The sequence below is a fragment of the Elephantulus edwardii genome, unplaced genomic scaffold (genome assembly GCF_000299155.1).
Source record: "Elephantulus edwardii isolate Elephantulus edwardi_28Jun2011 unplaced genomic scaffold, EleEdw1.0 scaffold00100, whole genome shotgun sequence".
NCBI classification, from domain to species: Eukaryota; Metazoa; Chordata; class Mammalia; order Macroscelidea; family Macroscelididae; genus Elephantulus; species Elephantulus edwardii.
Genome location: NW_006399850.1, coordinates 3,054,894 through 3,078,028, shown reverse-complemented (window position 1 = coordinate 3,078,028; position 23,135 = coordinate 3,054,894). Strand labels below are relative to the sequence as shown.

General features: G+C 38.9%; 1 protein-coding gene across 1 annotated transcript in view; it reads left to right on the top strand.

Annotated features, from left to right (window-relative positions):
- SLC25A21 (solute carrier family 25 (mitochondrial oxoadipate carrier), member 21) overlaps nucleotides 1-23,135 on the top strand; it is a 340,939-nt gene that overhangs the window by 274,553 nt on the left and 43,251 nt on the right. The window contains exon 7 of the mRNA XM_006891582.1: nucleotides 1,431-1,595. Within this exon, the coding sequence (XP_006891644.1) occupies nucleotides 1,431-1,595 (165 nt within the window). The remainder of the gene's footprint in view (nucleotides 1-1,430; nucleotides 1,596-23,135) is intronic.

The following is a 23,135-nucleotide window of genomic DNA, read 5'->3' as shown; positions in this document are numbered from 1 at the left end:
GATGCGGCCAATCAGCCCAGTGGTGAGAATGTTTGTTTTCTTGAAATTGAGCTTCAATCCATATTCAAGGCTGCAGTCCTTAACCTTCTGCAGCAAGCACTTCAAGCCCTGTTCTGTTTCAGCAAGCAGGGTTGTGTCATCTGTATAACACAGATTGTTGATGAGTTTTCCCCCAATTCTGATAGCACATTCTTCCTCATTGAGCCCAGCCTCCCAGATGATTTATTCTGCATATAGATTGAAAAGATATGGAGATAAGTCATGTCCCTGGCATACACTTTTTCCAATTTTGAACCATGCAGTGTTTCCTTGCACTGTTCTGATGACTTACTCCTGGTCCAAGTATAGGTTTTGCATAAGCACAATCTAGTGTTCTGGAATTCCCATTCTTCTCAGAGTCAGCCACAGTTTCTTGTGGTCCACACAGTTAAACACCTTTGCATAGTCAATAAAACAAAGATAGACATTCCTCTGGTACTTCCTGCTTTCAAACAAAATCCATTTAACATTAGCTACACAACCCCTTCTTTTTTGATAAAAAAATTTTTATCTTATAATTTTTTTTTTTTATGTGTGTAACATTAAATCGGATCTGACTGGTACAGGAGGAGGTTGCTCCTCCTTCTCCAACAGAGCTTCTGGTGGATTCTAACCATATACCTCTGGGATTACAGTGCAATTTTTTTGCCACTAGGCTACTAGAGCTCCCTCAACACAACCCCTTCTAAACCCAGTCTGCACTTCTGGCAGTTCTCTGTTGGTGTGCTGTTCCAGTCGTTTTTGGATAATCTTCAGCAGAGTCTTGCTTGCATGTGACATGAATGATACTGTTCTATAATTCCCACACTCAGTCGGATCACCTTTCATTGGAATGGGAACAAATACAGATCTCTCTCAGTAAGTTGGCCAGATGGTAGTCCTTCAAATTTCTTGGCACAATTAGAAAGATAAATATGATGCACTAGAAAAATCACATAACAATTCCAGAGCCACATAATCCTTTTGTATTATGCCCAGTTATGGATTATTTATTTCTCCTCTCCACTTGGCCACTCCTGCCATTAATGTGGATAACACAGGGTTAGATGCAGTCATTTATATGATGAAGGTGGTGATAGTTATTTCATTAAATTGGTTTCAGTAATTCCACCAAAGGTTTTTGGTTTGTTTGTTTATTTTGGGGTTTTTAGAGGGGATTTTGTTGGTTCCTTCCCCTCACCCCCAACTATAGCCACTGCTAAGTCTGTTTTTCTGTATGTCATTTCATTTACTTTTTGCATTTTCTAATTTTAAAAGTATAGATGTAGGCATGATTATTCATGTTTAGAAAAAAAAGTCCTTAGTAATTCTAACTGGAAGGAAAGCTAAGACAGTAATTTACCTCACAGTCCCTAAAATGATGTTTCTGGCTTTACTTGTCTCTTATGCAGCAACCTTCCACAATGAGTTATGCAAGACACATCATTAAAAATGAAGGCTTGGGATTCCAGGGCCTCAACAAAGGATTTACAGCAACTTTGGGACGCCATGGGATTTTCAACATGGTTTATTTTGGCTTCTACTACAATGTCAAAAACATTGTTCCAGTCAATCAGGTAACTATTTAATAAGTTCAAATCCTTGATTTAAAAAAAAATCCTATCAATGATAATAACTATGGATGTCAAGTCATTGTTGAACTTGATCTAATTACATATTATCTAATTTGATCTGCATATCCTTCTTATATATTGAATGTTGTTATCCCTATTTTGAATCTGGAAACTGAAGCTTGGAAAGATCAGGCAAATTGCCCAAGGTCATATAGCAAAGAGCAAAGCAGAGATCTGAAGCTAAGTCTGATGCCAAAATGTATAGCCTCATAAAGAATGTGCCTGCCATTAGATCCAAGTGCTTTTTATCTGATAAGTATAACTTTCTTATGAAATTTAAAAATTTAATATCCAAAATCAAACTTTAGCTCACAGGCAGATGAAATAACACTTTCAGATTTAAATGGTACATGGATGTTAATTTTTAAAGTTACCCAAGTTAATTAGGGTAGTAGGAGTGGCATTCACTTCCTAGATAACATGCCTCCAGAAACTATGAACTTGGATAAATGTCGATAGTTATAGAGGGGCTTCAGGCCTTTTGTTCATAGGGTCACTATGAGTTGTGGTCGACTCTCAGGCAATCAACAACAACAACAGTAAAAAAAAAAACACCCAAAAGATTTTAGGATAATTCATTTTTTTAAGAGCATGCTTATTACCAAAAAAAAGGAAAAAAAAAGCATGCTTATTTCCTTACAATACTGTAAGCATAATATTACCAAATATCTTTCTATTATCTTCCAGCCTGAGGAAGAAGAAATTATTGGTCATTGGAGTTTTCTGGGCATTTTTCTTGTTATTGTTATTGAAATAATACATAGCAAAACAGAAACCATTCAGCAGCTACTACATGAAAAAGTTAATGATATTAATCTTCTCTGAGTTGTGCAACCATTCTTACGCTCCTTTTATGAGGTGTTCCTCTCCCATTAACAAGATAAACTTACTGTCCTCTAAATTTCCTGTCTAATCTTTTAAGATAGGATTGTCAATTTAATCCCATATTTAGAGTTCTTAAAAGAGCAGGAAGCTTGAGGCAGACAAAAATCCTTTATTTTTTATATGAAATAAAAATAATGCTGATAATCTTTTAAATAATAGCTTATAAGTGCCCTACAACTTAAACAAGAGAAAGTTCATGCATGATGTGCTTTAAAACTGAACATCTTTTTAACTAAAACATAATAGCATTTCACCCGCCATCAAACTGCATGCTTGAAGTCCAATGCAATGTTGGGAAACACCAGATGGGGAAACATTTTCACATATAGACAGTTTTCCACAGAGTTCAAGACTTAATTTTGCTTCGTAGAAAAGTATTAAAAGAGGTTTTACAAATCATAAAAATATTTCAAAGAGGTTATCACCAGTCCCTTGCACTTGTCTTTGCCCAGCAGTCCTCGGGTGTTATAGTAAAGGCCAGAACTTGTCTTAAATAAGAGCTGAATGCACCTGTTTCACATTAACCATCTGTTGGCATTGCCTCAGCTTCACAAATCACAGTTGTTATGCAAATTTCATTTGGAAATCTCATTTATTGAGTAGAAGTTTATGATTAATTGACCTGAAACCTCCTCTGATTTGCTACAGTGTGCATTGACTGACAATTCTGATGCATGTGGCCCTTGGAGAAATCCTGCCATCTAACTAATCAGAGTGTAAACATTCTGAGCTTGCGTCACATTTGTCCACCATTAAGACTTCAAGATTCCTTTTAGTAAGACGTAGCTAGATAATTTGTGGGGCCTGGTGCTATATGAGGGATCTCTGATGGCCTAGTGGTGAGAAGCTGTGTTGCAATCCCAAAGGCACACAGTTTAAGTCTACCAGTTGCTCCACGGGAAAAGGAGGGGCAGCTGTCATATCAAGAGGTGGCTGAGGAGGGTTGTTGAGGATTAATCATGGGATTTTACAATCTGATAAGTGGGTGGATGAGGGAAATTGGAAGAATCTGTGAAAAACAATATATTAAAATTTTGTAAATAAACAATCATAAAGAAAGAGGTGGCTGAGGAAGGGAGGGTGTGATTAACTGCCTCTGAAAACCTACCAGAGTATCAGCTATGAGTCAGTTCAGACTCTATGATACACAGTGCTAAATGATAATGTGGAGTCTTTTGTTCAAAAATCATTTACCATTTCAAGACAGTAGAGCATTAAAGCAAACTTTTGGCTCTTCCAAGTCAGGGTCCTCTGTGACTTCAAAGTCATACCCACTCCATGCTGCTGGCTCTATTTTTTGGATGTTGTTGTTCTTATGTGTCATCGAGTCGCTTGCGACTCATAGCAACCCTATGTACAACATCCCTAAACCCTGATCTCTCCTGTGCCAATCTCACCGCCTCTGACACATCCACCCTGATTACCCTAGTCACTGAATCAATCCACCTCATAGAGGGTCTTCCTCTCCTGCGCTATCCCTCTACCCTCCCAAGCATGATGTCCTTCTCCAGGGACTGGCCCCTCCTTGCAACATGTCCAAAGTATGTCAGACGAAGCTTCAGAATCCTTGTCTCCAAGGAACAGCCTGATTTAACCCTCTTCAGGACGAACTTATTTGTTTTCTTAGCAGTCCATGGTATATTCAATACTCTTCTCCAGCACCAGAGCTCAAAGGCATCAATTATCCTTCTATCATCCATAGTCATTGTCCAACTCTCTGATGCATAACAAGTGATTGCAAAGACCATGGCCTGTATTAGACACACCTTAGTCTCCAGAGTGACACCATTGCTTTTCCGTTCTTCAGAGAGATCTCCACCAGCAGACTTTCCCATCGCAATTCACCTTTTCATTTCCTGGCTACTGGTGCCGAGAGTGTTGACTGTGGAACCAAGCAAACTAAAGCTTTGAACAATCTCAATCTCTTCACCATCCATCCTGATGCTGCCAATTGGTCCAGTGGTGAGAATCTTTTTCTTCTTAACATTGAGCCTCAGTCCACACTGTAGGCTGTAGTCCTTGACCCTCTGCAGTAAGTGCATGAGGTCCTCCTCAGTTTCATCAAGCAGGGTTGTGTCATCTGCATAACACAGATTGTTAATAGATCTTCCACCATTCCTAATGCCACACTTCTCACAGAGCCCAGCCTCCCGAATAATCTGCTCTGCATACAGGTTGAAAAGGTATGGAGATAGGACACATCCCTGGCATACACCCTTCCGAATTTTGAACCACGCAGTGTTACCCTGCTCTGTTCTGACGACTGCCTCTTGGTCCAAGTATAGGTTTTGCATTAGCACTATCAAGTGTTCTGGGATTCCCATTCTTCTCAGAGTCAGCCACAGTTTGTTATGATCCACAAAGTCAAACGTCTTTGCATAATCAATGAAACATATATAGACATTCTTCTGGTATTCCATGCTTTCAGCTAAGATCCGTCTAACATTAACTAAAATCTCTCTAGTACCACAACCCCATCTAAACCCAGCATGCCCTTCTGGTAGTTCTCTGTTGATGTGCCGTTCCAGTCATTTTTGGATAATCTTCAGCAGAATCTTGCTTGCCTATGAAATCAATGATATTGTTCTGTAGTTTCCACACTCTGTTGGGTCACCCTTCTTTGGAATGGGAACAAATAGAGATCTCTTCCAGTCAGTTGGCCAAATGGTTGTTCTCCAGATTTCTTGGCCCAACATGGTGAGCACGTCCAAGGCAGCATGTGTTAGTTGAAATACATCAATTGGTATACCATCTATTCCTGGGGGCTTATTTTTTGCTATTTCCTTCAAAGCAGCTTGAAATTCTTCCTTCATCACCATAGGCTCTTGTTCATATGTTGTTTCATTAAATTCTTCTGTGTCTGCCAATTCGTTTTGATACAGTGACTCAGTATATTCTTTCCATCTTCTTTTAATACTTCATTTAATATTCTGCCTAAAGCATCCTTGATTATAGCAACTCGAGGTTTGAATTTGTTCTTAAGTTCCTTGAGCTTAACAAATGCTGAGCAAATTTGCCCCTTTTGATTTTCTGACTCCAGGTCCTTGTACATGTCATGTAACATGTATGAGAGAAGAGCAATATGTCTTCATTTCTCCATCTTTTCAAAGACTTATGGCAGACAGAAATTTCACATAATGAGACTAATTGTTTACACATGCATTGCAGTTAAGGAACTCTGGTAAATTAATGTGTAGGGAGTTGCATTGTTAATCCAAAGGCTGTACCCCTGGCAGCTGGAATCCACCAGTAGTTCTGCAGAAGGATGAGCATGATTTACAGCCTCAGAAAACCAATGGAGGGTCAATTATGATTTGGTTGTGATTTAACACCAATAAAAAAGAGAGAAATTTTATTTCTATAGTATCGAGCCAGGAACTGAACGATACAAATGCTTATGTGCTTCACTATGAGGAAAAGAGGGGAAGAAGGAAGGGAGAGAAGAAGGGGGAAAGTTTCTTTTCTTTGTTGTGGTAATGTGCTATTGAGTTGACCTCATCTCAGAGTGACCCTATGAACTATGGCTCTGAGCCCTGCCCTATCCTGAACCAGTCTCACTCTCCCTGACACACTTGTCCCCATTACCGTAGTTATTGTGTCAATCCATCTCCTTCAAGGTCTTCCTATTTTGCGCTGACCCTCCACCCTTCAAAACCTGATGTCCTTACCCAAGGACTGGCCTCTCCTGAAAACATGCCCAAAGTATGTGAGACAGAACTCAAAATCCTTGCCTCTAAGGAGCAACTTGATTTCGCCTTCCCCAGGACAGACCTGTTTGTTCCCTTGACAGTCCCTGGTATATTTAATATTCTTCTCCAGCACCACAACTCAAAGACAACGATGATTCTTCTATCATCCTCCATCTATATACAGCTCTCAGATGCATGGCAAGAAATTGAGGAGACCATAGCTTGGATCTGGTTCACTTTAGTCTTTTTACTGACTTTACTGCTTTTTCACACTCCGGAGAGGTCCAGACAGCAGATTTTCCAGGTACAACTCATCTTTTTATTTTCTTACTGCTGGTGCCAAGGGTATCTATGGAAATGATCAGTAAGGAAGCTTAGTTTCAGCTGTGAAAACGAGAATAGGTGCTGACTATGGAATATACCATCAACTTTTCATTTGCAGGTTTAAATTAAAGAAAATGAAAACAAATCCACAGAATCCAAAATACGGCCTTGTGTGTATCCCACATGAATTTAAAAAGCACCTCAAGAACATGTTTGAGACATTGAAAACTAATGTACTGTGAGACAATGAGCTATGGGACAGTATCAACGTTATCATCCATGAAGAAAGCAAACAAAACATTGTGTTTCATACAATCATGCTCAAACATTGTACTTTATAGATCAATTACCACTGGACCTTGCTCATCATTACCCTGTCTTTTCCCCCAGATTCTTCCCATTTGCTTCCCTCCCTTCCTCCTTGTAAGCAAACCAATTAAAAAAATAATATTGTAAAATATAATGTATATGAATGATTGTATGAAATACAATGTAAATGAAAAATTGTATAAAACACAAAATATATGAATGAATTATAATGTAAAGAAATTATATGAAAACCAATACAAATATTAAAATAATAAAAGCAAACAAAAGACCTTTACAAAGACAAAGGTGAAAGAAAAGACAAAAATAGATGTCAGAAGGGACTCTGAATTTTGCAGTAAAATGCCAAGAAGCCAAAACAAAAAGGAAGAAAAGATGAAGTTAGAGTTCAACAGAAGACTTCAAAGGGCAACTCATGAAGACAAAGCATTTTCACAAAATGTGCAAGGATCCAGAAGATCAAAAGGGGAACACTCACTCAGCATTTCTCAAGCTGAAGAAACTGAAGAACAAATTAAAGCCACAAGTTGCAATGCTGAAAAATAATATGGGCAAAATCTTGAGTGATCCAGGAAGCATCACAACAAGATGAAGGGCAAACACCAAGTCACTGTATCAAACAGGATTGAGGAACCAATGATAATAAAGGAAGAACTTCAAGCTGTTCTGAAGGAATTGGCAAAAAAAAATAAGGCCCTAGGCAATTGATGGAATACCAATCGACATTATTTTGAACATTTTTTTTCTTTGTAGCAGATGTTGTTGTTGGTGTTGTTGTTAAGTGCTGTCAATTCGTAGATGACTCATAGCGACCCTATGATCAAAAGACCTGAACTTTTGTATAACTTTCCTCATTTCTCCACATTCATAGTGTTTCCAGAGGCAAGTTATTTCAGAAGTGGATGCCATTCCTGTGTCTAAGCTTGTTTTAATTGGGGAGCTCCACCAAACACTGTCCACCATGAGTAACTATTATCACACCAGTGTCACAGTGTTTAGCATCACAGCAACCACAAGTTACCTCTGTACAATAAAATGGAGAGACCAGGGCTATACCAGTTAGAAGAATGTCTGACCAAGAACAATTAAAACCAGGCCTGAGGGTTGCAAGTTAAAATCAACCACCTTTGGCTTGGTAGCATAACTTTCTGTTCACTAGGCCAATAGAGCTTTCTCTATGTTGTTGTTAAGTGCCATATGTTGGCATTGAAGAAGGTCATTATGTTAGCTGATATTGATTTATCAGTAGATTGAACTGCAGCAGTGGGCTTGCACACAGCAGTGATTGTGAGGACAGTGCTGCCCTGGACAGTGTTCCCTTCTGTTGTGCGTGGTGTCAGAACCAATTCAGTGGTACCTAAGAACAACAGTTCCATCAGAAAGACTGATAGCTAAAACTTTTGTGAGTGTAGCTAAAAGTGAACAGAGCCTCAGAGGGAAAAGAATTGGAATTTCATGGAAAGCAGTATGGCGCTTTCTCAAAAAGTTGTAAATGGAGATACCATTTGACCCAGCAATTCCACTATGGGAATATACCTTAAAGAGACCATAATCACCATCCAAGCAGATATATACACACCCATGTTCGTAACGGCTTTGTTCACAATAGCAAGGAATTGGAAACCACCTAAGTGCCCATCAACAAACAAATGGATAGAGAAGCTGTGGTATATTCACACAATGGAATACTATACTGCATTGAAAAACAAGGAACTCATGCAATATTATTCAAAATGGGTGACCCTGGAAGACATTATGCTGAGTGAAATATCTCAGTCAGAAAAGGACAAACACTGATAATGACACTGTTGTAGAATTGGACTGACATCAGGTTTGGGATAAGAATGAGAAAAACTGGATAAATTATGCATACTGCATTGAAACAGATGAGGGAGAGAAAAGGTTAAATGAGATATATGATAGGGTATCATTATTATCACAAGAGTCCAGAGTAAAGGTTATCTAGTTGAGTGTACTCGGGGTGGATTGGCAGGGGTGGGGGGAGGGAGTATTGGATACCAATGAAGGAATTTTTCTCATAATTGTCAAAGAGAAGAGAAAACTAAGGGGGGGGGTTGGGAAGGGAGAAAAGTGCAACAATGAATGAATGGAAATCCAAAATCTCTGTAAATGTTCATTAAAATTAATAAAAATTTTAAAAAGGAAAAAAGAATTGGAATTTCAAGGTCACATATAACACAACAGAATCTTTATATTAAGAAAGTAAAATATTCATTTGGGGACATGATTCTGAAAATCAAAGTTTCTGTCTTGTCAAGTTTTCCCAAGTTGCCTTAGTCCTGGAACATTCTTTACATGTTTGTAAGCAGTAACTAAAATCCCTACAATGACTTCAGCAATGTGGAGAGGAACCCAGCACCCAGGAAACCTCTGAGGAATACTCGAAAACAGAGAAGGTGTGAAGCAAACTGTTCTTTGCACGTCTTAGTATATCCAGTGTCTATGCAATTTTTGTTAATTATACTCAGCCAACTGTCAACCAGCATTTTGCCAAAGGAATTCTCTATTAACTACTCTGTTTCTAGGCTTTGCCAGTTGGTCAGGATATTGCAAAAGACTAAAGTATCATCTGATTTTTAAAATAAACTATACTTTTTGTTTACTATAGGTTTTTTTATGATTCTTGTAATACTGAGTGAGAGCTTGTGATTTTAATATCTCATTCCTACATCTCCATTTGAAAATACCAAATAATAAGAAATTGAATGAACTGCTGTTTTCCAATTGAAAAAATGAGGAGAGATAAAATTCCTCTGTGATTTGTCATGCTAAGGCACAAGTTGAGATCTCATGTGGTTTCATGGGTAAGGAGTTGCATTGCCAACTCAAAGACAGGTGATTCAAATCCATGAGCTGCTACACAAGAGAAAGATGTGCACTCTCCACCTATATGATTTCTAGCCTCTGAAAACGCACTAGAAGGTCAGCTATGTGTCAGATCTAACTCGATGGTAATGAGAAAGATAGAGGTGGGGAAAGAGAGAGACTAGTGAAAAAAGCCACATACTGCTTTGTGCTTTATGGACTATTAATAGTATGATAATGCTAAACTATGCCTTCTAGTTCAGAGGTAAATTTCCAAGCTAAAAGAACTGTTTCTTTTACATTTAGTAATCTGGAAATTTGGTTACTGAGATAGGGAGTTGGAGATAATGTTGTACATAAAATTTGAGGTCAGTATCTTTGGTGGCCTAGTGGCAAGAATCTGTACTGCAATCCGGAAGGCATATGGTTCAAGGTCACCAGCTGTTCTGTGGGAGATGGATGGGTAATCTCCTCCCATATCTGCCTCTGAAAACCTGCCAGACGGTCAGTTATGGTTCAGTTCTGACTCTACGATACACAACAACAACAACAAGCCTAAGCATTAATCTTAGTAATTCTTCTACTACATATCTGTTGGTCTCTAAGTACATATGTGTTGGTCTCTTGGGTGTGACATCAGGGACTATAATAAGTAAGAAGCTATGGTAGAGCTTACAATTTTGTGGAGGTAACAAACATATAATTCTAAATTATGAGGAAAAAGGATAAGCGAGCACTCAAGAAACTCAACAAACAGATGGTGTCAAGTTGGAATCCACTCCTACCTGACCCTCCACTGTGTTTCCACAGCTGTAAAGAACATGAGTCTTTTCAATTACTTGTTAAGAGTCTGAGAGTTGAACAGAAAATTGCTCAGAAAGTGGAGAGTCAGTGAAGGAGGGTAAGACCTTCAATGAGATGGTTTGACCCAGTGACTGTAACAATGGGCTCAAGTGTGGTAGAGATGATAAAGATGGCACAGAATAGGGCAGGGCTCAGTTTGTAGGGTCACAGTGAGTCCTAGTAGATTTGAACAACAAATCACACTGGAGGAGATTGCCAGTCTTTCTCCTGAGTAGCCACTAGAAAATTCAAACTGTCAGAGAGACATGGCCTTTAGGTTAGCACCACAATTCCCTATAGACTAAGCCAGCAGAGCTCCCTACACACAATAGGGAACGTCAACATTATCCTGGTTTTTAGTAAGTCTTGCATGAGAAGAGAATGTTTGAGCTGGAGGTTGAGTTAGAATTCAATAGATCCCAGTAGATGAGGACTAGCATTTCAGATATAAGGGCCATCTAGTGCAAAGACTCTAAGGGGGGAAGGACTGATGCCTTAGATAAAGGGAAACACAGCCTATGTGGCAGAATCAAAAAGATAATGATAGGAATATGCCTATAAGGAGACAGATGAGTCATATCATAATGACTGTTGTCCATGCCAAGGGTTCTTAATTTCAGCTAAAGAGCTCTAAGAAGCCAATGAAAATGTTTAAGGAGAGGAAGTACCTGATCCTATTGTGGGGTTTTTTGGGGGGCGGGGGGTTGGGGGAATCACTCTGACTGCAGCGTGGAGCAGGAAGAGTGTGGCGGTGATGATTAGCAAAAAGCATAGTATACACTCAGAAATTTTTCAATGTAAACTTAGAGAGTCTTGGACTATGCATGTATGTATGGTAGGCATAAGAAGTGAAAGATCTGAGAAATTTTTATGGGACAAAATATATTTAATGTGATGATGGACCATGTATGAATATTACAAAAGGGAGAAATTAAGGATGGTGCTTAGATTTTTAGCTTTGATGGCTGAAAACATAGTGAACCCATTCCCTGAGAAAGAAAACCATTGAAAAATAAATGGGTTTGTGTGGAATATTATAGCCTTGGCACTGTGAGTTTAACTGTATTGGGCTGCCTAAGTACAGATGCTATGTATCTGAGAGCTGGATAACAGAAGAACTGATGCCCTTGAACTCTGGTGTTGGAGAATAACACTGAAGATCCCTTGGACTGACAAAGGAACAAAGAGATATATTTTGGAGAGGATGCAATCAGAATGCTCCTTGGAGGCAAAGATTATAAATTTTTGTCTCATATACTTTGGACATTTTACTAAGAGAGGCTATTCCTAGGAAGAGGGGCACCATGTTTGAAAAGGTGGAGGGACAGACAGTGAAGGAGAGAATGACCTTCAACCAAGTGGATTTACAAAGTGACTGCAGCAATGGATCCAAGTGTGTGAGAGATTATGAAGATGGCACAAGATAGGACAGCGTTCAGAGCTGTTGTTCGTAGGGTCGCTATGAGTTGCACTTGACTCAATGACACCTCACAACAAGTACAGATGTTGAGGTAAGGGTTGGATGGAGTTCTGGACAGGAGAGCTGAGCTAGTGCTAAACACTATAAACTCTCAGAAGTCATCAGCATACCTGGATGAGAAAAGACGATCCTTAATGGCTGAATGAGCTTTGGCCTTGTTTTTAGGGTATTTTTTAAATTGTGATTTTGATAAAAGTTAGATTTTCCTTCATTCATTGTTGCACGTTTCCCTCCTTTCCCTCTTCCCTCTCCCCCAGTCCTCTTTGCAGTGCACTTCTTGTTCCAGATTGTTGCCATACATATAATGCCTAATTATATATTCCTTTCAGACCGCTCTTCCCCTAACCATTCCAATGTAGTGTTCATTATCTATGCATTATCTATTTTCCTTGTCTTCTCCCACCCCCCCCATACAAGTCCTATTTTATAACAGTTATGTAATGCAGTATCTGACCTTTTGTGGCTGAGATATTTCAGTCAGCATAATGTCCTCCAGGCTCACCCATGTTGTGTAATCTTTACAAGTTCCTTGTTTTTCAGTGCTGTATAATATTCCATTGTATGAAAGTACCATTCTTTTAACTAACAAGATTGTGTTGGGAATGAAAATAAACAACGTATGAATTCGTTTATGAGTTTTAAAGTATGATGTTGTTGGTAAGCGCTGTGAGTCTAGTGCAATGCCTAGGGATCCTATGAACAACAGATCTGGATGCTGTCCTATCCTGTGCTGTCCTCATCGTCTCTAGAATACTTGGGCCCATTCCATTTGCAGTCATTGTGCCAATCCATCTTATTATGGGTCTTCCTCTCTTTTGTTCACCTTATGCCTTTCCAGGTATGATGTCGTTTTCTAGGGAATAGCCTTTCCTAGTAATATGCCCAAAATATGAGACATCAAGCTTTGCCATCCTTGTCTCCAAGAAGCAATCAGCTGCACTTTTTCTAAGATGCATCTGTTTGCTCTTTTTGCCAGGCTATGGGATATTCAGTACTCTTCTCCAACATCATAACCCTAAGTTATCAATTCTTCTTCTTTTTTGCTTATTCATATCCAACTCTTAGAGGCATAACAAGTGTTTGAAAAGACCTGAGTCAGGCACAACTTAGGCTTCAAACTGGCATGATTGCTTTTTAGTATTTTGGAGAGATTTCTGACAGCAGACTTGACCAATGCAGTACATCTCCTAATCTCCTGACTGCTGGTACTACGGGTGTTGATTATCAATCCAAGCAGCACAAAATCACTGACAAATCTTTTCTCCATCCATCATGATGTTGCCTATTGGCCCAACGGTAAGGACTTCTGTTGATGTTGAGGTGTAATCCATACTGAAGGCTATTCTTGAATATGTATATGAATAACTAGAGCCCCCGAGTGGAGCAAATAGTTAAAAACTCTACTACTAGCCAAATGTTTGACAGACTGAACCCTTCGAGAGGCCTGGTGTTTTACTACTAGAAGATCACAGCCTTGAAAATCCTATGGAACAGTTCTGCTATGCACCTATGGGTTAACTATGAGTTAGGATGGACTCTGGGGCAACTAACAGAATAACCGCATGAGTTTGTTTGTTTTTTGGGGGGTGTTTTTTTTTTTATCCCTCCGAAGACTGTTCCTTTTGCGCATAAATGAACACAGGCTTTGGTGGGTTGGGGTGTTTAGGTTTTTGGTTGGTTTTTTTTTTTCTTGTGTAGGAAAAAGTCATTGACTTTATGTGTTCTGTAATCTAAGCCTGATCCAAAACTGGGAAACCGGTATTCTTTAAATTTAAAACCATAATAAATCAATCCTTTGTGAAGGAGAAGGTATGATAATCATTAAAACATGTTGAAGAATGTCATCAAGTTGTTATAAACTGTGATGAGGAGGTAGTGTTCCTTGAAGGCTTTATTCCATCTTGGCTGTAGGCAGTCTGTGGCCATGCACTTTAGACAGTTTGTTTATAAGGTTATTATTTCAATTCCCTCACCTAGTGATTGGTGATTCTGTTCTTCCAAAGGAATTTGAGATTTCACCTTCTCTGATTGGCATGGGATAAGTCTCACTTCTTTTTAATGTAATACTTTAAAAAATAAAATCTGTATGTTGTCTTGCAATGTTTTCCATTTACTAAGTATTTTCTTTTATAAGAAGCTGTTAATAATGATTCTCTCTGAGGAGTGGGAATTGGAAGTTGTATGTTTGAAAAAGAACTAGACCTTGAGACCATGCAGGCAACAGCTGTACAGAGAAAGTGCTTTTTTTCTTTTATGCCATCTGAACTTTGGGCAGCTTTTGATGCATCCTATCTCCATACCTTTTCAACCTATATGCTGAACAGATTATCCGGGAGGCTGGGCTCTATGAGGAGAAATGTGGGGTCAAGATTGGTGGACGATTTATCAACAATCTGCGTTATGCGGATGACACAACCCTGCTTGTTGAAACTAAGAGGACCTGAAGCACCTGCTGCAGAGGGTCAAGGACTGCAGCCTGCAATATGGATTGAGGCTCAATGTCAAGAAGACAAAGATTCTCACCACTGGACCAATTGGCAGCATCAGGATGGATGGTGAAGAGATTGAGATTGTACACAGCTTTAGTTTGCTTGGCTCCATAGTCAACAGTCTTGGCACCAGCAGCCAGGAAATTAAAAGGCACATTGCCATGGGAAAGTCTGCTGTTAGGGACCTCTTCAAAGTACTGAAGAGCAATGGTATCTCTTTGGAGGCTAAGGTGCATCTGATGCAGGCCATGGTCTTCACAATCACCTGTTATGCATCAGAGAGTTGGACAATGACCAAGGAGGATAGAAGGAGAATTGATGCCTTTGAGCTGTGGTGCTGGAGAAGAGTATTGAGAATACCATGGACTGCTAGGAAAACAAACAGATTTGTCCTGGAAAGGGTTAAACCAGGTGGCTCCTTGGAGGCAAGGATTCTGAGGCTCCGTCTAACATACTTTGGACATGTTGTGAGGAGAGACCTGTCCTTAGAGAGGGACATCATGCTTGGGAGGGTGGAGGGACAGCGCAGGAGAGGAAGGCCCTCTTTGAGGTGGATTGATTCAGTGACTGGGATAATTGGGATGGGAGTGTCAGAGACAGTGCGACTGGCAAAGGACAGAGGGGAGTTTAAGGCTGTTGTACACAGGGTCGCTATGAGTCGCAAGCGACTCGACGGCACATAACAACAACAACAAGAGATAAGTTTAACATGAACTCGTATGATTACAGGCCTATTTTCTCTTTCTGTGTTTTACTCAATTCTAGAACTTTATTAGAGAGTTCTAGGTGTGCTTGACTCAGAGGCACCTAACAACAACAAGAGGCCTAGTTGGTAGGGAGTTGTGCTGGTAATCCAAAGGTGATGTTTCTCTGGAGTTTTCAATCCACCAGCTGCTCCACAGGAGAAATCTAGGTAATGAGAGGCAATTTACAACAGCAGGAAACCCACTAGCAAAGTCAAGTATGAGTTGTTCTGACAGGAAAACAATGAGTGAATGAGAGTTAAAGCTCTATCCACAGAGGTAAAGTAGAATCTAAAATAGTAAACCCAGTAACTCAGGTCAGACATCCACCCCTGATGAAAGGAGTTTTTCAATTTTTCAGATCAGTAAGCACTTTTAGATACATTTTTTTGTTATCAAGGAAATCTCCTGACCATTTTTGTAAACTGTGAATTTACTGTCCTTTGTCATCATAACTTTTTCTTGGTGAATAAGAGCTAAAAACAAAATGGGAAGTTAAAACCCAGAGGTGGAAGTGACTGAAGTGATTTATCTGAGGTGGAACAGCAAAACATAAGAGGGGAGATCAAGTCAGAACTCTCTCCTGTGCATCATGCAGTGCACTGATTCTGCATTTTACCTTATGTTTTGTCACAGCATAAATCATCCCTTAAAAACGGTAACTAAAATTTGAATAAGGGAAATAACTGGAATACTCAGATGATACAGCTAGATTCTTCTTCTGTCTCATTCACACCTACAACCTCATTCTGCCTTTTCACATCCTTAATATGTGCTGCACTGAAACATCAAATTATGAAACACAACCCTGGAAAATTGAGCAATATCACCTTGAAAGAATACCCTGTGTTACATCCTTCCCGGTTAAGTTTTCTTAAAAGTACTCTTTCTATTGAATGGTGAATAAGTGACTACGAAGACTGCTTTGGCTATTAACTGACCATAAAATTCATGGACTGAAGGCATTAATTTACATCTCCCTGTAAATGGAATGTCAGTATAAAAAATTATCTCATCTCCCCAGAAAGAGGCTGTCACTTCTCAAACTAGAAACAGATACTGATTAACTTAAATGCTGACATCTTTTTCAAATATCCATGGGAGTAAGCTTTCATTGCAAAAGCAATATTTTTCATCCCCATTTCAAGTTGAACATGTTTAGAGGATATTATTTGCAATGTTGATGTACATATAAGTGATAGCTTTAAGATTAAAGTATTGCATGTCTTTATAATCAGTTTGCCTTATAATTCAATATTTACTGCTTTTTCTATGTTCTGTAAGTAAAATAATAATAATAAAAATCACTGTCCAAGGCCCATGGCTGTCAAAAGTATTAAACTGTGCTTACAGTTTGTATCCTAATTAAAAATGTTTGCAGCTTATTTTGCCAAAAACAATAGATCTTTTGTGTTGAATTTTGCTGTGATATAAATTACATATGTGGGTTAACAATATGCTACAAAAGAACAATTTTTTGTATGTTCAATCTTTCTTACTTAATAAACCATTTCAGACCTTTCCCAGTGGTCATTTTACAGACAGCATTAGGCTGAACATATTTTATTTTCATCTAATGAAATGTGCATAGAAGATTACTTCTTAGAAATGCAAATGTTTTTCTTTGGTGTTTTTAATATTTATTTGTTTTGTAAATCCTATAGAAAGTCTGAGGGTGAGGGAGACATGCTTCAGTTTACCAGAAGAAATGTGGAAATGTGTTCGTTTCATGATTGAGCGCTGTTTTTCCCTAAGGTGTGCACAGAGCTGAATGAAAAATGCAGCCTTTGGTTCAAGTGGAGGACTTGCACAGAACTGTTTATATTTTGAAAAGAATAATCTCAGTAGAATTAGATCACAATAGGATTTAATTCATGATCACATATTTTTGTTTCTTTCTGAGTCAATCTTTAGTCTGGACAATCATCAGTTAATGAGAGGGACAAGAGCATTAAAATTTCATTTAAAAAAACTCTTCTTTCCAGGTACCACTGGAGGGAAAAAGGAAAGTTACAGGTCTATGTTATCTATAAAATCCCAGGGTATGTGACAAGACTCTATGGTAAAATTAGTGTCTTTCATTGGCAGTTTGCACAGACTCCCTGGAGAGAAAGTACTGGGGGTAGAAGGGAGGAAGGAAGAAGGAAAGGAGGCAGGAGTTCAGATACTTTCTTAAATAAAGTTCAAGCCAAAGTTTTCCAGTCAGGCACCACCCAAGTGGATGGAAATGAAGTGCAAGTAGATTTAGATTCTCCACGGGTTCATTAATTCTAAAAATATTCATGGAACATCTACCATGTGCTAGGCACCATTTTACTATGCATTAGCACTGCCCTTCCTCAGTGGGGTTTACAGTTTCATAGAGGAGATAGATGGAGGAAGTCGTTGGTAGAATCTCACTTTTCAGAAACTTGGATTCCCCTCCCTGCCAAGGCACCTCATGTACAGCCAGTAAGTAGAGGCTTATGAGTTGCTAAAGAAAGACCTGGAGATCTAATTCTGAAAATCACCTAATGAAAACTCTAGATCATAAGCATCGCAACCTGTTATGGGACTGATAACAGAGTTAGGAAGCACTTCATTCCATGTGCGTAGATTTGCCATGAGTCAGAAGTGAGTTCATGACAACTTATTTAGAAAGAGACAGAAAAATAATCATTACTAAGCAGGTTAACTATTGCAATTGTGATAAGTTCTAGAGAAGACAACTATCACCCAAATTGGTTGTAGAAATGGGTCAAGGCAATGAAGGTGTAGGAAGGTTCTGTCTTTGGAAATCATGCTTATGCTAGATCCTCAAGTAATGAGAGTTCATTGGATCAAGATAAAAGGGATGAGTGGATCAGAACCATATATGCAACTACAGAAAGACACCCGAAAAAAGAGAAAGAATGAGAGTAGGGAAGCTTGGAGAAAGACTCGTCAACAACCTGCGTTATGCACATGATACAACGTTACTTGCTGAAACTGAGGCATTTACTGTACAAGGTCAAGGAATGAAGTCCTTGATATGAATATAGATTAAAGGACAACATTAAGAAAACAAAGATATTCACCATTGGACCAACTGGCAGCATCATGATAGATGGAGAAGAGATTGAGATTGTTAATAGTTTGGTTCCACATTCAACACTCTTGGCATCAGCATTTAGGAAATCAAAAGACAGATTACATAAGGAAAATCTGCTCTCAGGGACCTCTCTGGAGTGCTGATGAACAATCATTTGTCTGGAGATGAAGGTGTACCTGATCCAAGCCATAGTATTTGCAATCACTTACTACACATCAGAGAGCAGGCAATGCTTAAGAATGACAGAAGAATAATCAATGCCTTTGAATTGTGGTGCTGGAGAAGAGTCTTGAACAATCCATGGACTGCCAAGAGAACAAATCTATGTGTCCTGGAAAGGATGAGACCAGGTTGCTTCTTGGAGGCAAGGATTTTGAAACTCCATCTGACATATTTTGGACAAGTTGCCAGGAAAGACCAGTCCTTAGAGAATGACATTAAGCTTGGAAGGATAGCAGGACAGCTCAAGCCTGAAGGAGATAGATTAACACAGTAATTGGAGTAATGGTGTTAGGTGTGTCAGAGACAGTGAAATTGGCTCAGAATAAGACAGGGTGCCCAACTATTGTGCATAGGGTTGCTATGAGGTGCAGGTGACTCAATGACACATAGCAACAATGGTGTATGTTGAGGAGAGCACTGGTGGCCTAATGGTAAGGAGCTGCTCTGTCAACCCGAAGGCATGTGGTTCGAATTCACCAGCCATAGAGAAGGAGAAGGATGAGCACTCTACTCCCATAAGATTTATTGCCTCTGAAAACCTGCTGGAGGTTCAGCTCTGAGTCAGTTCCGACGGTATCTAACAACAGCAAAGTGTTTGTTGAAGAAAGCAGTAGAGACTATAGAAATCTACTAGGTCAGATTGTTTTAAGCATGCAATGTTAGTCATTTATCCCCCTTAAATGATTTAACTGAGAGTGCTGGTCCAACAAGCATATTACATAAGTGGAGTAAGATCAGTGTGGGAAAGTTTTCAGAAATAAAGTCTTATGAAAGAAACTTGCTTCAAAGATTTCTTCTGGATCATCTTCCTACCTCCATATCAGAGCATCTCAGTGTGTCCTTGCCCTGGTTTTTCAACCTTTAAAGTTTTGTTTGGAAACCTGCATTCTTAATTTTCTTTGGGATCGGTGTCTTTAATGAGGCACAAACCAGATAGAATACATCAAACAGAAAAACTGTTGGATGCTGAGTTCCCAAGGAAATACATAAAAACCTTCCTTCATTTTGTATTCTAATGCTGAGTGACATAATTGACTCTCAGAAAGTATTTGTATTTTGGAAATAATGAAGTGATAACGTTTATGTTTAAACCACAACCCATTTTGCCATTTTGTGAATTTTATAATTTTGGCTAAGTGGATAAGACCTTTGAAATTATTCTGCATTTGACAACACTTTAGAAAACACATAGCTTGGAGGAAAAGGAATTTTCATGGCTATTTTCTGAATGGCTACATTTAGATGTGGAGTTTTAAAGCACTTTTATTTCATTCCAAAGCCCAGAGCCTTAGAAGGATAGGATCTTGGGAATACTCCACATTCTTTAAAGAATGTTTATCAACGCAACCATCTCATTTTAGTTAGTGACCTTCTGTGGAGTAAGGAGCTAGCATTTCCCCGAATTATCTAACATGAAGAGAAAACAAACATGAACAGATCCTTCAGATAGCTGTGAAGTGGAAACAACTGTATTTTTTAATTAAGTTTTAATAGCAGGCATTTTCTTGGTGGACAAAACAGCATGATGCCATGATATCAAGGAAAAAATACTTTTGTGAAAGTGCATGAACAAAACTAAAAAGAGAGCCAAGATTAGAATGAAAGGTGTATTGAAAGAGCTAACTCTACCCCAGCTGACTTGGACCCACTAAAACCAACAATATCTAAATGTAAATTTCCTCTTTAAATAAATTTAATTTAAAAAAAGCAGTTCATTCAAGCTGTGTCCTTCCTTGTTCAGTTACCAGGAGGCAACTATAATTTTAGCACACCACATCATTTTCATGACCACCATCGCCAGCTGTGGACAAGGCAAAATGATGAGCTGCTAGTATTTGCCTTGCGGTTGCTACCAGGTGTTTGTGTGTTAGTGTGTGTGTGTGTGTGTGTGTGTGTGTGTGTGTACCTCCTTTGTAATTTGCTCCTGAGACCTTGATTATTTTTTATTGTATCTTTATAAAGAAGAGCTAAAACATTTTATTTACCTATGATGTGCCAGATCCAGTATATATTCAACAACGAATGTAACACAGCACAGGCTTTGTCATTTCAGAGACTCTTGAGAAAGAGTTCAGAGAGTGTCAGAATCTGGGAGTTGAGAATTGAAGTGTGTTTGCAGAGTTGCATAGCTGGAAGGGTGTTGTGCTGCTAACCCAATGGCAATATCTCCTTCTTGGTTCAAACTGCTGGAGGGTCAGCTATGCATCAGTTCCAACTCAACAGCAATGAATTTTACGTTTCTCGGGTGTACATCTTCACTGGATCCTATCAGAGCTCTGCTGCAGGCAATCTGACTTCAGCACTATTGATAAGTGTACTGTTTTTCTGCCCCATTGATTCAGAACCAACCTACAGCTGACCTTTCAGCAGGTTTTCAGAGACAATAATTACAGGAGAAAAGATTGTCCATCTTTCTTCAGCAGAACAGCTGGTGGATTGGAACCATTTGCCTTTGAATTGCCAGTGCAACTCCTTAGTACTAGGCCACCAGCATTTCCTGATGCTTTTGTTAATGCAATCAAGTTCATTTAAACTCATAGTGTCTGCATATGAAAGATTATAAGTGCTCCACAGAATTTTGTAGATTGTAATCTTTATGGAAAATCACAAAGGCTTCTTCCCATGGAGCCATTAGATGAGTATGAACTGCCAATCTTTTATTTAGCAGCTGTTGTGCTACCAGGCGTCCTAATCATTGTATTATAGGCTTTTGAGATCTTTCCTTCTTCAAAGCATACTCAGAGTTCCTCAGACACTTTTTAAATGGCATGTTTTCTGATCTTCTGTGAAGTCTGTCTTTCCCACTACAAAGCCTATTAGATTTGTCAATATCAGTGTCAGAACTGAATACAATACTCTGGCTTTGAGCTTATCAATTTAGACTATACTAGTGATCTGAACATGCCTTTCTTAGTCAATGATTATAGAGAATTGAATTGTTGAAGCACTTGTTAAGAGGTAGGCACAAGAGGAAAAAAGGAGTGTTAGATTTGTATCACAGTGTTAGCATATATAAGTCTTCATGGTTGATTTAAACTCACAGATTAGACACAGAAAAAGCAGTGCTCAGAGGTCAATATATAGCAATAAACACACATAAATTAAAAAAGAAGAACCAAATCAACACCTTAACTCAATATGTCCCACAATTAGAAAAACAGTAAACAAACTCTACCTTCCTACTCCAAAATAAATTAGAAAGATTAATGAAAAAAGAAATGAAGCAGTAAAATAATAGGCAGAACCAACAAGACTAGAAATTGGCTCTTTGAAAGGACTAATTGACAAGGGAGAGGAGAGTAAAAAAAAATTAATAGATAGTAAATACTTTCTTAATACCCTAGATTATGTAAAAACTTACATTTATAATTTTATTCCTCAAACTTACATTTTAAGTTTCAGGTTTGGTCTATTTTTGGATCACTGTGATAAAAAGCTAGGGTTTTTTTAATGTCAAGACCTCCTCATCTATCATTTTAGTTATACCTCACCCCACAGCCTATGTTATCAGCAGATCCTATAAGCAAGCCTTCCATCTCTTCACCCAGTTCACCAGGTCCCATTTCAGACAGTCGTCTGGACACATCTCCCCAGAAGAAAAACTTTTGTTTAGATATATGAGAATCCTTCCAGATATACTCTAATCTGTCCTCTATTCGAGGTCATATTAATAGAAATATCTTGAAAGAGCTTTTCAAATGGGTGTATTAAATCAAAGTGTGTACTTTCAGAAAAGCATGACTAGGGTGGATTTTCTGCACTTTCTTCTTGGAGATATACCAGGACCTTGTGTTGTTTTCACCTGTTGTTTAAAGCCTGGAGGAAAACTGGACTGGACTCTTCAGCTTTCACTCTTTTTAAATGATGTGTGTTTTCCAAACTGCTTGAATCATATAAGGTTTTTCTGGTTTGGTTTTTGTTTTGCTTTTTTTTTATTTAGGTAAAATTTTTCTTTTATATTGTTGTTGTTGTTATCTGCCATCGAGTTGCTTGTGACTCATAGTGACCCTATGTAGAAGAGCTCTAAGTGCTGTTCTATCCTGTGCCAACCTAGCCATCTCAAAGGCACTTATTACCACCGCTCCAGTCACAGACTCAATCCATCTCACCAAAGGTCTTCCTCTCTTTCGCCTCCCCTCCACTCTGCAAAACATGATGTCCCTCTCCAAGGACCAGTCCCTCCTTGCAACATGCCCAAAATGTCAGATGAAGCTTCAGAATCCTTGACTCCAGGGAACACTCTGGCTTCACCCTCTCCAGAACAAACCTGTTTGTTCTCCTAGCAGTCCATGGTATATTCAACAGTTGTCTCCAGCACCACAGCTCAAAGGCATCAAGCCTCTTTCTATCAACCTTATTCACTGTCCAACTCTCTGATGCATAGCACATAATTGTGAAGACTATAGCCCGGATCAGGAGCACCTTAGTCTCCATCCTGACATCGTTGCTCTTCAGTACTCTTGAGAGGTCCCTCACAGCCGACTTTCCCAATGCAATTCATCTCCTGATTTCCTGGCTGCTGTTACCAAGAGTGTTGACTGTGGAGCCAAGTAAATTAAAACTGTTAACTATCTCAATCTCTTCA